Source organism: Malaclemys terrapin, chromosome 1 (assembly GCF_027887155.1).
Source record: "Malaclemys terrapin pileata isolate rMalTer1 chromosome 1, rMalTer1.hap1, whole genome shotgun sequence".
Taxonomy (NCBI): Eukaryota; Metazoa; Chordata; order Testudines; family Emydidae; genus Malaclemys; species Malaclemys terrapin.
Window position 1 is genome coordinate 62,932,258 of NC_071505.1, and position 16,996 is coordinate 62,949,253.

Here is a 16,996-nt window from a genome sequence, read left to right on the forward strand (position 1 = left end):
ATAGTCAGGTGAAATCCTGGCCCTGTTGAAATCAGTGAGAGTTTTGCCACTGACTTCTTTGGGGCCACAATTTCACCCTACGTTGGTTGATGAAAATCTAGTTGACCTATGAGGAAAGGTTAAAAAAACTGGCCTTGAGAACAGAAGACTGGAGGGGAGGGGGAACCTGTTAACAATCTTCAAATATATTAAGGGCTGTTGTAAAGAGAACTGTGATCAATTGTTCTTCATGTCCACTAAAGGTAGGACAAGAAGTAATGGGCTTAATCTGGAGCAAGGGAGATTTAGATTAGATGTTAGGAAAAACTTTCTAACTGTAAGGGTAGTTAAGCTCTGGAGTAGCCTTCCCAGGGAGTCTGTGGAATCCGCATCACTGGAGGTTGTTAAGGACAGGTTAGACAAACACCTGTCCGGGATGGTCTAGGTTTACTTGGTCTTGCCTCAGTGTGGGGGATTGGACTTGATGATTTCTTCAGGTCCCCTCCAGCCCTGCATTTCTATGATTCTATGTGATGTACAAGTGGCCATTGCACCTAAAACATGGAGACTATAGCCACTGAGATGTTTTCAGTAAGATGTGTCAGGCAGGACACCCTGTTTAGCGATAAACTGGGTAAATATGACATGGAAGCTATAACAAGATTATGTCTGTTCAGTACCTCAGAGTCCTTTTATTATTGTTTTTAACGAAGTGACTTCAGTAGAGGGACACTTCATTGTGCAAGTTCTCTTGACTAGGTTCGACAATAGTGATCTTTGTTGAGAGAGCTATCAATTACTCCAGCTGACCTATGCCTCTGACACATTTTATCTTGACATCTCAACAGATCATTTTGCAAAACAGATAGAGTATACAAGATATGGATTCTGTTGCATTTGGGTTTGTGCTTGACAATATATGGATGCCCAAAGAACACTTTATATCCATTCAATTATTTACACTCATCTTGTCCTGTTAATTGCCTTCAACTGCACAGTTTCAGTTTCTGGTTGGCATTGCCCACCCATGCACCAAGGACGCGCTGGTGGTGGGAAAGTCAGACTCCATTTTTGCAAGCCCAGGACAGTGTGAGGTTATGAAGCAGCTTCAAGTCGCCTTGTGTTACTGAAGCTTAGATGAATTGCAGACCTTTCCATTGACTGTTAACTGCCTTTAATATGAAAAAAGATTGAAATGGCAGTTGTGATAGCATGAAAAATACCATTTTTTCAGACATATTTTGTGCTCAAAAAGCTACTTAATTCAGTTCCACTCCCAAAATGTTTTATCACAGCAATTCATTGCTTATAATATTGCACATGAAAATGTGTTAATTTTAAAAAAAGAAAAACACCCTTAAACTGCATATATGCTAATCTTTCCCGCCCCTTGTTCAGCCCTCCTCTGTTTTATGTTCAGTGTTAAATGTTGTTGTGTTATGTTATATAGAGCAAAGTCATGTCTCAGCATGTTGTGTCATGTGCTGAGATATAACACAACACAACATACCTTACTCTACATTGCATCAGAGGATTAAAAAGAAACAGCTTCCTTTGATTAAGCAGGTATAAACTGCAGTGGATAGCTGAGATCACTTGCAAGCTGCCGCCTAAATAATACTGTTTGTTATGCTTAGGAGGTTTGGTGCTCTCTCTGGATTTGTCCCTCACTCAAGACACAACAGTGTAATAAAAGCAAACAGTTAGCAGAGTAATTAGATTAAATTGCTCTAAATATCTATTAAAAAGGCAAAATAGTGCTGTTGGGTTGATGTGTTTAACTTCTTGTTAATTACATTTTACATTTTTCCACACAATTTTATTTATTTGACAGGATCACTGCTAAATAACTAGTCATGACTCCAGGTATTTATATTGTGCCAATATTGTGCTCCCAAAGTAAACTTGTGCTATATTTGTCAAAATATTAATATTAATAATAATTAAATATCCCAGTGAAAACTGGAACTATGTTTCCTAGATTCCTTGTCTTTACTATCATCTTTTGACCATTATTTTCCTTCTTGTTGGTTCAAGAAGTGTTTTGTCTTTGCCTTTTAGAGTAGAGATAAAATGTCCATTACGGAAGTCCTTGTCATTCATCTTCTGCAGTTTAGTCTATGGAAACCTTCCTGTTTGCTTACAGCATCTCTCTGTACCAAAACATAATGAACTGGAATGCACTTCTGTTTGCCCAGCTCACCTCTGGGAAAGATTTGGTTTTGATAAGAACTATAGAAATGTTTTTCTTCTGACATGAGGTGGAAATCATATACATCACTAACATAGTGCCTTTCATTCCAAAGGGTCCTGAAGCACTTTACAAACTGATATACAAACTATACACAGGGAACACTATCCACTACTGAATGTAGCCATCTCTGGGGTGAAACATTGTTAACAGCTCTCAGCCACACTGCATGAAGTTTAGGACTGGAAATGAAGATTGATTATTCAAAGAAATCTGCATGTACTCTTTCCAGTCAAGCTACTTTATATAGTCTAGGTCAGGGGTTCTCAAACTGGGAGTCGGGACCCCTCAGGGGGTCGCGAGATTATTACATGGGGGGGTTGCGAGCTGTCAGACTCCAACCCAAACCCCCTTTGCCTCCAGCATTTATAATGGTGTTAAATATATTTAAAAGTGTTTTTAATTTATAAGAGGGGGTCACACTCAGAGGCTTGTTATGTGAAAGGGGTCACCAGTACAAAAGTTTGAGAACCACTGAGTTCATCCATTTAAATCCCTGTGTGGAGACTGCTATTCAGAAATAAACGGCCTTAATTCAGTTTATTTTTACTCACTTTATAAATGAACTAAACTGAACCAAATTAAGGCCACTCTAATTCTGACTAAATGAGGGTGTTCCATTGCAATGCGGATTTAAGTGGTGTAACTTCAAATCCACACCTTTAGTTAATTTGTATTAACTTTCCCAGATGTCCCCATGTATACAAGCTCTAAGGCTTTGTCTACACTACACAGCTTTTAGCGATATGGCTGTGCTGCTACAGCTGTGCCACTAAAAGGCACGCAGTGTAGTGCAGTGTAGCTGCTGTTTGTTTGTCGAGTGCTCCTGCCAACAGAAAACTTCCACCTACAACGAGCGGCATTAGCGCTGTCGGCAGGAGCAGTCGACAAAACTTTTGCCTTTCAGGGGAGGGTGTGTGTTTTTTTTAACACCTCTGAATGACAAAAGTTTTGTCTTTCAGTTGCCAGTGTAGACAAAGCCTAAGTGTCTTAAAACCTGAAGCGTATTTCAGAGTCACCCCCAGGGGTTCTCAACCTGGGAGTCGGAACTCCTCAGGGGGGTTACAAGTTGTCAGCCTCCAATCCAAACCCCGTTTTGCCGCCAGCATTTCTAAGGGTGTTAAATATATTTAAAAGTGTTTTTAATTTATGGGGGGGGGGAGGGTGTCACACTCTGAGGCTTGCTATGTGAAAGGGGTTGCCAATATAAAAGTTTGAGAACCACTGGGCTAGGTCAACTTACTGGGTTTTTTTAAGTTTGATTTCAAGACCAGGTTTGCTGTCGATCTAAAAAAGTTCATGTTCATTTTTTTAAGGACACTGGCAGCATGATCTTAGTTTTAAGAGTAGTAAAACCTTAAAAAAAGGAGGGGGATTGTTGCTCCTTTACTAAGATGTCAAGTGTTGATTTAGAACATTTAAAACTGATCCATTCTTAAAAATTAATGCCTCAGATAGTTCAAACAATAACTATGTGTCTATTGGACATCATACACTATAATTAATCTCTATTTGCGCTGTCCAGCTTATAAGGACATAATAATGAAGGGTTTGAAGGGAAACAAAAACCTTTTAAATAGCTAGAGAATACAGCAAATGTACTTCTTTAAAATGTATTCTCATAAGAGGGTTTCACCTTACATGTAACACTGGTATAAACTGTTAAAGAGCAAGTTTACTCTTTTAACAAGTCTAAGTGATAATTTTGCCCTTTAGGAATGTGAATTTTATTTTTCACACGTTTCTTCTTGGTTAGTTTTATTTCAAGGTCATTTCGCTGCATTTATAGTGTAGGGTTTATAGGGATTGGCCCCAGTACTTTCCCGGCTCTTCTTGTGGGATTCATTTTACATGACAAGGCATTACACACATTTTACAGAGATATGCCAATAAGTGATTTATGTAATGAGACAATTGACTCCTGAGGGGAAAGTCAAATACACACACTCCTTTGAAGAAGCAATATAGGAAAACACGTATAATGTACCAGGCATACAAAAAACTCTTGATTCTAAGGAATGATTATGCACCTAGGGTGAAATTCTGGCCCCGTAGAAGGGAGTTTTGCCATTGACTTGAGTGCGGCAAGGATTTCACCTGTAGTTCACCTACCTAACTACCATTATTATTAATCAAATATTGACACATATATGGTGGACATACTTTGTCTGTAAATAACATTTTATATGTAATTTTTCATCCAAGGATTTCAAAGTTCATTACAAAAGTGGGTAAGTATATCCCACAGTCGCCAAGCAAACTAATGACAGAGTCCTGAATGGAATCGGTGTTTTCTCTGTTTGAGCTCCTTGCACTAATTGCTAGGCCATGCTTACATATCAGGTGCCATTTCTGGGGCACCTACTGTTGAATTTTCTTCAACCCTTGAAATGGTGAAAGGTGTGTTCAGAGTTTAAAGGACGTGTTTGCACCTGAAAAGGAAAATGTTACTCAGAATCAGGAAAGTATCACTAAGTAGAAATACACACATGTTCAAGATGATATTCTTTGTCAAACATGCTGGTTTGCTTTCTGAACAAAGAGAAAAAACAGGCAGACCATTGCGAATAGTCCATCAGTTTTAAAAAAGTTTCCTTCCTGCTTGAAACAAACTGTATTCTTTTTACCCCACAAGAGGGGATTTTAATATCTTTAAGTCTATGCTATGAAATATTAGAAAAAGGAATGCAGTCAAGATTCAAGCCATAGGGGAGAGAGAGACAGAGACTTAATGCCACCCATCTAATCAGTAGATACATAATTATAGATAATATTACAAGAAATATGTTCCCAGTTACCAGCACTGCTAAATAATGTTGGCTTATCAAATATGTTGTTTTTTCACTTTACAGAAAGCAGAAGCCACTGGAGAAAAACGACCCAGAGGCCGGCCCAGAAAATGGGTAAGTATTCCATTTCTAGTCATTTGATTTATTTTTCTGCTTTATAAAACGTTTTAATACCATTCTTTATAAGACTATTTCTATTTCATTTTTTAAAAAAGAATGTCTGTCTCATTTCTTTCTGTTCTGTTGGGTCGAGGAAAGGGTTAAGGCAGCAGAAACCTTATCTCAACTTCCTACCTTTAGACTCTGATAGTTTGCTCAAGACACTTTACTACTAAATGTTTGCTGGCATTGAATACTTATATGTCTCTTATCAGCATGAAAAGAGTCTCAACTCTTCCTTCAAAAAAAGAGTAACAATGAGATAACTTGTTCGGTAATTGAGTAACAAAGGTTAAAGGGGGTATTATCAGGCATCAGAAAGTGATTATGAAAGGTGATAAAATTCAAATGCAGTGTGTACAAGATAAAGTTAAAAAAACAAAACCTCATTGTCTCTTTAGTAATGCTCCACAGTCCCTGGGAAACAGAGTACATTTCCCCCCACAAAATCCTTAAAAGGAATAAAAATAAAGGTTGAGTAACTTGCACCGAATGTTTCCCCTGTCTGGGCAAGCTGTATACCTCACATAGACTAGGTGATTTGTTATATTTTTCATTTGTCTTGTTATTAAATTTTAAAATATTGCTCTTTCACACTACTATTGGCTCCCTTGATGTTGATGTCAGAGATAAATGCATTTTCAGAAGGTGCCCTTGATTTTTTTGTCATACAGATTTCTGGTCGCTTGGAGTCTAGAAATTCAGTGTTCAGTTGTTGAGTACTTCTTGTACATGTCCTTTTTTACTTCTCTCCCTTATACACACACTTTCAAAAGGAAAGTGATGAGAATGTCACCTGAGTTAACGGGAGAAATTGACGGTGCAACCATATGTTTCATAATAAATTCTCTATCTAGTTTTCCTTCTCCCATTACCTTTAACTTCTACATATCTGTCCTCTATTTTTTTCTATACTTCTTTTTACTACCTCATCTCTTCTTCTTCATTCTGTTATTATGTTCCTTCTTCTCTTCCCTCATCTTCATGTTGTCATTTTCCCTCCATTAGCTCATCCTTTTCCTTTCCAATATATATTAAGACTGTTGTCAAGACATCCAGGCTTCCTAGAGCTAAAACAGCACCACAGGAAGCTTATAACTACAACGGACATTCCCCAAAGTGTCAGCAGCTAAGCGCAAGAGAGGAGGGATGGTTTTAACATACACAATAAAAATAGTCCTATTGTGGACCAGTGATAAAAGTGCCTGAGGATCTTCCTCTAATATTGTGGAGAAAATCAGACAGTCACATACAGTATATACTATACATGTCTACAGTATTTAGACTAGGCAAATTCTTTGTACACAGAGAAGAAACCCATTGGCATTAGGAGATTAGATAGTTTATAAGAACTTACATGAATTGGTAACCTTCTCAAAGGTGGCTTGCATGAGGCAAACACTAAATAGTTCAGCAAAATGTATAGCAATTACTATCAGTTTCCTTATAAGGTTGTCTAGAGTTTACTAGGGCCTGAGATTGTATATGTGGATGCTAACTGAACTTGTCTAATCCTCACATTGGGTGCAGTCCCCAGGGAGGCAAAATGAATGGCTGTTTTATGAGAATAATTTATAACATCCAACCTATCTATACCACGTTTGGTGTATGCGGTTGTAGGCAGAAGGTTGTTAACTCTGTGGGAATGGAAAATGTCACAGTCTGTGGTGCTAAGAGGTGCACCATCCCAGGCATTGTATCTGGAGATTAAGCTGTATCTTCTCTGAAGAGAAAAAAAAAAGGGTATTTTTTTTATAGTTGGCATATTATACTTTGGTTTGTGTAGCTTATACTGGCAAGAGCGAGCAGGCAGTAGTAACAAAGAAATAAATATGGTACAGTCCTTTGGATGAAAAAATTGAACTGCAGAAATAAATTCTTGACTCTCCCATAGAGGCAGTCTTCACTCTGCAACCAGTTTAATGCTTTCCAACAATGTCACTAATTTCCTTGAAATTAGAGAGTATTTTAAAGCTCTGCAGTATTTTCTGATTGCAAATATCAGAAATGGAATCCTTTACCCATTCGCTACTGTACTGGATGGTTGTTTTTTAGTGAATTTTAGAAATAATATATGAGCATGCACCTAACAATGGGATAAAGTTATAGACATTGGGAAATAAAAGTGCCATTTTCTCTCTCCTGCTTTTCTTTTTTCCAGCTTGAGTCAGGCTTGCAGGCTCCTCTTTACATGTGGTAAAATGGAGAGTCATATCACATTTTATACATGAAAAAATATTGTTAAATCATTAGAAGCCATTATCATACCAACAATTTTTAAGCAGTACTGTATTTGCTTGGCAATCTGTGAGGGATTCTACCTAAAAACAGATGGGCATGGCATAATAGGGCCCACTGTGTTTTAACATCTAGCTTCTGTACAGGAAACACCCCTTTTTATCACATGAATTTCATTTCAGTTTTTAAAGTACATTAGTGGTTATTTGCTTTGTTAATCTATGCATCCGAAGAAGTGGGCTGTAGTCCACGAAAGCTTATGCTCTAATAAATTTGTTAGTCTCTAAGGTGCCACAAGTACTCCTGTTCTTCTTTTTGCGGATACAGACTAACACGGCTGCTACTCTGAAACCTTTGTTAATCTAGTATGTTTGTATCAAGCATTACTTTAAACAGTTATGTATCAATTAAAATAAGGAACACGTAGATTTCCTTTGTGTTTGCCGGGGGCAAGAAATTGTATAGGATGGATATTTTTCTAAGTTTGTAACCTATTTTTGTGAGTTTAGAGGTTTTGTGTCATATGTTGTTCATCAAATTGTAAAGTATTATTTCTGCTGTTTCCTTCAATATGCACATGCAGAAATAAATTAGCTAACAGACTTCTGTAGAATTCTGGTAGCCACTCTTTCTGCCAGTTCAAATTAAGTATTTAATATTTGTGACTCACAATTTTTTTTAGAAGAAGGTCTAAATCTAGTTGACTATGAATGTATAAAACCTGGAGAAAAAAGCTGAAGTGAAGTGAGTGGAAACCTGTTTTACCAGACGTGTACAATAAACAAAGTAATATTAATATTTTAAATAAAATAATGTGTACTTTGAAAAATAGTCCAGGAAGATAAGATCCTTGTCTGTTGAACAAACAATAAGGAGTGAGTGGCTCTATAGGAAATAAATATTTGGTTATAAAGAAAAGCCACCCACATATAGAGTTAATTGATTAAAAGCACTGAAGATAATAAGGAAGAACTAGATGGGAACCATCTTATTTGGAATCAGAAATTCAGTTTCAGTTGTAGTAGAACCCATCTGTCACCACAAGTTGCTGGACATATGTGTGCAGTACAATAAAACTTTGGGGGAGAAAATCCTATTATTTTAATGATGAAAACCATTTATTTGTATGCTTGTTACTCTTTAATTTTAGAAGTTTTGATACAGGGATATGATCTAGGTTCTTTGATGCCAGTGGAACATGCAGATGAAGCAACCTGGCTTTTTATTAGGAGAATTACTATTGTATGTGTCATAGATGTTCATAGCAATTTACAGAGATAATAAAGACATGAGGCCCCATTGAAGTCAATGGGAGTTTTGCCATTGTCTTTAGTGGGGCCAGGATTTCACCTGTGGAGCCTAAGCCTACTCACACTGGAGTCAGTGAGAAGCAGGAGTAGGTCTCCATTGCCATGTCCCAAGGAGCCTACACTTTAAACTTCCACATTTTTTACATTTGTGTAAGGCTAGTAATCTGAGTGAAGTACTGTGTTGGGGCAGGAGCGGAACGGAGACTGAATAAGCAGTTATAATACAATTCATTCCAATGGATCATATTGAAAAGTCCTGGAAATTTCACAGACTTCTAGTGCTCTCAAACTTCAGTTTAATGGCGAAACCTGAAACCTCATTCTGAAGATGATGCTTTAAAAGGGTATTTCTTTTTTTCCCTCCAGATTGGTTTTTAGCATTGTCTGATTTCACCCCCACGTTGTTTAAACGGAAACACAACTTTTCAAAAGCACATAAAATAGCCAGGCATATTCCAAAGCTCAATATGCAGATGTTATAACTTTGTAAGGGGTCTGGAGTTGATGTGGGTAAGTGACTGACATAATGATATAATAGTATGAAACTATCTGGTAATGGATTGTGCAAAGGAGGGACAAAACTCCAACAATAACTTGCTTATAACAACAGAGGGGAAGTAGTTAATTTCTAAGCACAGTGCGTGCACAAACACACACACAGAACCACTGAAACACAAATAACAGATGAATGTGATTTGTTCGGATAACCTGACTTTTTCTTTCAGGCAGCTATATTTACTGCCAAATGTGCTAAAGAGTGCATTTCAAATTGGTAGCGATAAAACAAACAGAAGTAAACTCCATTTCCCTATGCAAGGGTTTGAGCTGATCTTAACATGCATAGGTGGACAAGTCTATGTTTCTGAAGTTTAAGGGTGTAATCCTACCCCCATTGACATCAATAGAAGTTATGCCATTGACTTCAGTAGGGCCAGGATTTCACCTTAAATGCTGAAAATTAGAGTAAGAGGTACAAAACTGTTTTTAAAAAAGTGAAGAAAATGATTTCTAGCTGATAACTTTTTCTCCAAATTATATAAATACATTAGAAGCAAGAGGAAGACCAAGGACAGGGTAGGGCCATTACTGAATGAGGGGGGGAAAACAATAACAGAAAATGTGGAAATGGCAGAAGGGATAAATAACTTTTTTGTTTTAGTTTTCATCAGAAAGTTTTGTAGCAATTGGACATCTAACTTAATGAATGCCAGTGAAAATGAGATAGGATCAGAGGCTAAAATAGGGAAAGAACAAGTTAAAAATTACTTAGACTTAGTTAGATGTCTTCAAGTCACCAGGGCCTGATGAAATACATCTTAGAATACTCAAGGAGCTGACTGAGGAGATAGCTGAGACATTAGCGATTATCTTCAAAAAGTCATGGAAGATGGGAGAGATTCCAGAGGACTGGAAAAGGGCAAATATAGTGCCGATCTATAAAAAGGGGAATAAGGACAACCCAGGGAATTACAGACCAGTCATCTTAACTTCAGAACCCAGAAAGATGATGGGGAAAATAATTAAGCAATCAATTTGCAAACACCTGGAAAATAATAAGTAACAGTCACCATGGAGTTGTCAAGAACAAATCATGTCAAATGAACCTAATAGCTTTCTTTTACAGGGTAACTAACTGTGTGGATGGGGGGGAAGCAGTAGATGTGGTATATCTTGACTTTAGTAAGGCTTTTAATATTGTCTCACGTGACCTTCTCATAAATAAACCAGGAAAATACAGCCTAGATAGAGCTATTAGACTGTGGATGCATAACTGATTGGCAAACTGTTCCAAGAGAGTAGTTATCAGTGGTTCACAGTCAAGCTGGAAGGGCATATTAAGGGGGGGGGGGTCCTGCAGAGATCTGTTCTGGGTCTGGTTCTGTTTAATATCTTCATCAATTATTTAGATCAGTGGTGGGCAACCTGCAGCCGCACATGGCCCATCAGGGTAATCCGCTGGCGGGCCGCGAGACAGTTTGCTTACATTGACCGTCCACAAGCATGGCCGCCTGCAGCTCCCAGTGGCTGTGGTTTGCTGTTACCGGCCACGTTATCAGAGCTGTGGGAAGCAGTGGACATCATGTCCCTTTGGCCCGCGCCGCTTCCTGCAGCTCCCATTGGCTGTGAACTGCGAATGTCAATGTAAACAAACTGTTTCGCGGCCTGCCAGTGGAGCCGCGAGAGCTCCAGGGCCGGATTAAAACCGCTGGTGGGCCAGATGTGGCCCGCGGGCTGTAGTTTGCCCACCCCTGTTGTAGAGCCTATGAATGAATCAATGCAGGCAAGACTACTGCCTGTGGACGGTCATCATTTTATCCACCTAAAGATCTTGGATGGGCTTCTATAGCTATAGTGGTCAGACCAGTGTCCTCACAATTCCTAAGCTGAAAGTGTAGGCAAGTGACATGAAGTTAAGTTACATGAAGAACAAGTTAAAAGACTTAGAAAGCATCATATTTATTTATATCGTTTCCAAATAGGATGATCTGCAAAAAGTATAATCTCTCAAAAGGCTAGAATGACTGCAAAAGCAAGTTATCCAGCAACCTTTAAGATTATCTCTAATTACTGGTGAATTTTTAAAAGATTCATAATTTTGCCATTTAATTATTTTCTTTCCATTTGGCATTCTGGAGAAGGAAAACAACTTCTCCATTCTGGAAGCCAATGAATGGAAAACATGCCTTAAAAACATATTCTGCCTTGGATATATTTAGAGAGGTCTGTGCATCTTCATTTCTGTACAATCTTTGGGTAGGTCTAAGATCAGATTCAAGTAAAGGATTTTGTATGTGATATCACAGTTATCATCCCTGCTCAGAATTTTGGAGCCAAATTCTCTGCTGGTATAAGTGGGTGTGACTCCATGGATGGCAATGGAGTTCTGCCGATTTATACCGGTAGAGAATTTGATCCTATATCTTTATGGCCTACAGTTAGGGCACATCTACATCTAAAATGTTGCATCAGCGCAGCTGCATCATGCATTGGCACAGCTGCACAACTGTAGCGCCAACATAGTGTGGTCTACACGGAGGGTTAGGTCGGTATTTTTCACATCCCTGAGCGATGCAGTTGAACCGATATAGGTCTGTAGCGTAGACCAGACCTTAACAGGGGCTTTTATTTATATTATCAAAAGGGTAGTTCACTGATGCCCTCTATGCCAGAATGGGGTATCACAAGATGTCCAAGTTAACCAAAGAGCAAAACTTTGCATTTCTATAGCATTTTCTATCTGAGCTTCTCAAAGCATTCATAGTCATTAAAGGGAAACTGCCAATTCAGATTGGCCCCAAACAGCAAATGTTCATGGTTGAAAGTGAGGGAAATGCAAAAGTAAGGAAACAGTATCAATAGTGAAAAGGAAGTTGACATTTTAAAATGTTTATTTTTTAGAATCTCAGGTGTTATTAGTAGCATAGTAAGAAAGTTAGTGTATTTAAAAATGATTTTTCATTTGACAGTATCCCTTAATTTTCATAGCACTTCTTGTCAGCTAGGTAAGTATTCCTGCATCCCCTTTTTATATATGGGAAAACAGATTCAGGAGCTACATTGCCAAAAGGGTAGCCCACTTCTTCTGAGGGCATTTTGCACCTCCAGTATGTGCAGCCACAGTTCAGTTGCAGGTACAGTTCTTACTACCTGTGTCTCTAAGGATCTGACTGCACAAATCAGTTAGGTAGAGGTACAAGCACTCAGATTTGCTCCTGCAGTTCAGTTTTTCGCCATGAAAATTTTGTGGGTATAAAAGGAGATGTTGAGCCTCAGCCCATTGAAAATGTACTCCATAGAGGTTAGGAGCCCAGATTTTAAAAGACATTTAGGTATCTAACTTCCATTGAAATAAATGGGAGTTAAGCAGCTAAATACTTTAGAAATTTGGCCCTAAGTGTCTTGCCCAGGGTCACATATGAAATCTTCGGAAGAGCCAGGAATAGAACTCTGATTTCCTGATACTTGCCTTGTATCATAGGAAGGTTGTCCTTTCTTAGTAGCTCTCACTTGTCTACAGGTTAGTTGATGGAGGGAAGCACACATTTGAATTGTTTCCCAAACCAATGCATCTGCTTGTTTCCAATTCCTATAGGCTAAAGATGCATCCAGCACATGTCTAGCTGTCAGGACAATGACGTAGGGAGGACTTGGAAGGGCCTTGCATACTCTTTGTGTACAAGATGGATGAGGGAGTGTCAGGACCAGCGTGAGTTTCTGTAACTGGGCTCTATTTTCTATTTTTTTATTTTCTAGTTTCTATTTGACGGAAGTGTGAATCCTAGTGAACTTATCTCCTCCTTACATCTTCATTGCATATAAAACTCCTGCATTTGTCTTTTAAAATGAGAAATACAATCATCAAACCTAGCTGGATAATTCCTTAAATGTTCTGAATGTAAGTAATCTATTTTATTGAGATGCAAGCTGATTTTTGCTATGGACATTGGACATGTCCAGTTAAAGGCCTGCCACCAGAGCTGGCACTAGGCATAAGCAGACTAAGCAATTGTTTAGGGGCCCTGAGCAGCTCAAGGGGGCCCCGTTTGATTTTTTTAATTATTATTATCATAAGAACTTGCCTGTGTTAGTATTTTACTCATTTTAAAAACTATATGTTTTCAAAAAGATCCGAAAATAAACACTCCAGGCTCAGCTTAGTTTATTAGTATGTGTTGAGGGTACGGGGGGAAACATTCCTGAATAGGACCCCCAATGGGCTAGCACCTCCACTGCCTCCCACTTCAGAAATAAAAAAGTCAACTCCTTACACCCTTGAGTATATGGGGGTTGGGGGGAAACCTGACACAATTAATGGAATACCATGTGTAAAAGTGTCATCTGATGGTTAGGCTGAGAGTCAGGACTCCTGGATTCTCTTCCAGATCTTACCCTCTATGTCAGGGGTCGGCAACGTTTGGCATGCGGCTTGCCAGGGTAAGCACCCTGGTGGGCCGGGACAGTTTTATTTACCTGCTGACGCTGCAGGTTCGGCTGATCGTGGCCCCCACTGGCCACGGTTCGCCGTCCTGGGCCAATGGGGGTGGTGAGAAGCGGCGCAGGCGAGCAATGTGCTGGCTGCGGCTTCTCGCCGCCCCCATTGGCCCAGGACAGCGAACCGCGGCCAGTGGGGGTCGCGATCGGCCAAACCTGCCGCGTCAGCAGGTAAATAAAACTGGCCCTGCCCGCTAGGGTGCTTACCCTGGTGAGCCGCATGCCGAACGTTGCCGACCCCGCTCTATGTGGTATGGGGGAAGCCACTTAATCCCTTTGTGCCCAATGCTGATTTACACTATGGCCTTTAGCGGTAATGATAACTTCCTCCCATTTTATACTGCTAGAGTGGTGATGCTTAGTGTAAGTGATAATAAGGCCCTCTGTGCTTAAATTCACCCATCTGAAATAAGGAGTTTGATAACACTTACTACCAGTGATGCTTTAAGCCTGATTCTACATTCTTTACATACCCAATTGGAGATCTGGATGCAATGCAGGTTTGAGTCTCTTCTGATGGTTCTGGGATACTTAATGTTTGGAAAATGCTTTGAGGTCCTTGAATGAAATCATTGCATGATGTAAGTGCGAGCATTATTATTATTATTTCCTTTTCCTTAATCATAGGACAAAGGTTTGCTTCATATTGAAATTCAGTATTATATTTTAGTTACAGTACAGGATTTTCAACAAGAAAGGGGGCTGCTCTCATTAAATACAAGCACCTGATTCAGGAAAACCAGTTTTTATACCAACAATAATGTAGTTTATATGTGTCTTTAGTTAGCATTGCCCATTTATATCCACTCAAATTTGGTACAGGTTCAAATTTAAAAAGTGTGAGGAACACAGCATGTTTACAGTAGAGCGATTATTTTTCTTTTTCAGAACCTATGTGCAGTGTTCTTTAGATCTTAAAAGAAAAATAAAATACTGGGACAAAACCTGCCGATTGAATCTGAAAACACTAACATCACAGAAAGATGAATCCAGATCTTTACCATTTAAAGAGTCAGTTAAGATATATAATTTAGCAATTTCAGATGCATCAGTGACATTGTCAATAAAGGAACAGGATATCTGCTAAGGTCCCGGAGAATCCAAATATTTTCATTCTTCAGGGAGACGCTGTAATAGGAAGCACCAAGGCCCAGGGAGGTGAACGACTGAATGAAAAAGTCATATGTTGAGGAACTTGAAATCTTGATGTTATAGATGATAACATTTATAATGCACTGTTTGTTCTGCAATCTTTTGTCATTCTCGGTTCAAAGTGATTCTGATTTTACAAACTCTTGTCAGTATGGTCTGTGTCAGTGATTGTTGATGTAGTATAACTTCCTTGTTTACAAGCAGAAGGAACTGTCAGTCACAGAGTTGTCTTTTTTGTCATTGCTCACTTGGTTTGTCCAGCTTTAACATTCCCTTGATTTCTTGGTGGAACAGTGACCTTTATATTGTGCAAGAGCATCCTCAGGGCCACTCTTAGTTGACAGATCTGAGGAGGAGGTACTACATCTATGAATATGGCCATCTGTAGGCTTCATTATTTTTGCCCGGAGGCTGACATTGCAGAATTCAGTACATTCATGGAACATGGCCCTGGTGTGTTTTACAGTGTGGCTAGAAGGACTGTATACAAGGAGAGCTGCTTTCCATGAAGTCTTTCACATGAGCTTATTTCTGGCTTTACCTGTTGAAATAGTAGTTCATTTCCTACTCGTTGGACCTTAGGCAATTTAATACATGTATTGTGTAATTTCACATATGTTGGGGAAGAAGATTTCAAGATAGTAATTCTTTTCATAGCAAATTATGGAAGCTAGTAGTGCGTAATGTGCTCTTTTGTTTTGTTTGTCAGAGTTACAAACACTTTGGGAATGGAGGTTTTTCGTAACTCTTAAATGTTCGTAACTCTGAACAAAACATTCTAGTTTTTCTTTCAAAAGTTTACCTCTGAACATTGACTTAATAAAGCTTTGAAACTTTACTATGCAGAAGAAAAATGCTGCTTTTAGCCATCTTAATTTAAATGAAATAAGTACAGAAAGAGTTTTTCTTACCTTGTCAAATCTTTTTTTAAAACTTTTCCTCTTTTTTCTTAAAGCAGTTTACGTTTAACACAGTACTGTACTGTATTTGCCTTTTTATTTTTTGGTCTCTGTTGCTGCATGATTGAGTACTTCCGGTTCCAAATGAGGTGTATGGTTGATGGGTCAGTTCATAACTCTGGTATTCGTAACTCCGAGGTTCTACTGTATATTTTATTTGGACATATCATCATAAGTTTATCCTTTTCTAGACTGCCAGTCTAGGTGTCTGTAAATTGTAGGGTCAAATTCTGTTCCTAGTTACAGTGATGTACATAATAATATTAATAAGCTAAGCTTGCAGTAACCACATTAATTTTAATGGATTTACACCAGTGTAAATGACAGTTGTATCTGGCCCATAGAGGTCTGTATGCTTTAGTGTACCAATGGGCGTAGCTTACATTTTGGAGCCATTCAAATTACTAATGAATCAGCCAGCTTTAGAATTTTTTGTTTTACGTCCTCTCTGTTTAGAATAACTGCTTAGCACTTAAAACTCATTAAAACTGGTAGTTCCTGTCTACAGAGAGAATGGCAACTTTATCCAATACGTTATCTTAATCCATCTTGACTGTTACATCAGTTATCCTCATAAAGATCAATTGGGAGCTTTTACAAGTTGTTATACAAACACATACGTGCGCTTCGCTATCATGATCTTATCAAAGTTGCACTGTGCTCACATATTTTTGGGGTTTCCTTAGTATTCACGTTGAATTCATTCAGACTCTGCCCACTCATACTGCATTGTTTCCTGTTAATGATGCTTTGAAAAATCTGCTCAGGAACCTTTTTCCATTGTTTGTCTGATACAGCACTTGGCTTACAGCATTAAAAATTCAGAGCAAAAACACCAGACTCCTGTGGGATGCATGCCTAGATGTAGAAACAGTTTATGCCACCATTAGGTGCAACAGGTGTCTCCCTGGACTGTATTGGCCTGATTTTGGAAACATTTCATTCAGAGAACTCATGATGAAGTCAATTGACGTTTTCCAGGCATGAAACAGCTGTAATATCAGGCCTTATATGAAGGTAAAGATTGTTTTAGTAAATACTTCAGGTGGCTATGGTCAAGTAGATTGAGCAGGGGGCTGGGATCCAGGAGATGTAGGGTGAAATTTTGGTCCCATTGAAGTGAACGGTCCTTTTCAATTCATCCCTGGATTCTAGTTCTTAGTCTAC

General features: G+C 38.7%; 1 protein-coding gene across 2 annotated transcripts in view; it reads left to right on the forward strand.

Moving 5' to 3' along the window:
* HMGA2 (high mobility group AT-hook 2) overlaps positions 1–16,996 on the forward strand; it is a 174,036-nt gene that overhangs the window by 7,519 nt on the left and 149,521 nt on the right. For both annotated transcript variants that reach the window (XM_054025757.1, XM_054025764.1), the window contains exon 3: positions 5,083–5,133. In XM_054025757.1, coding sequence (XP_053881732.1) covers positions 5,083–5,133 — 51 coding nt within the window. The remainder of the gene's footprint in view (positions 1–5,082; positions 5,134–16,996) is intronic.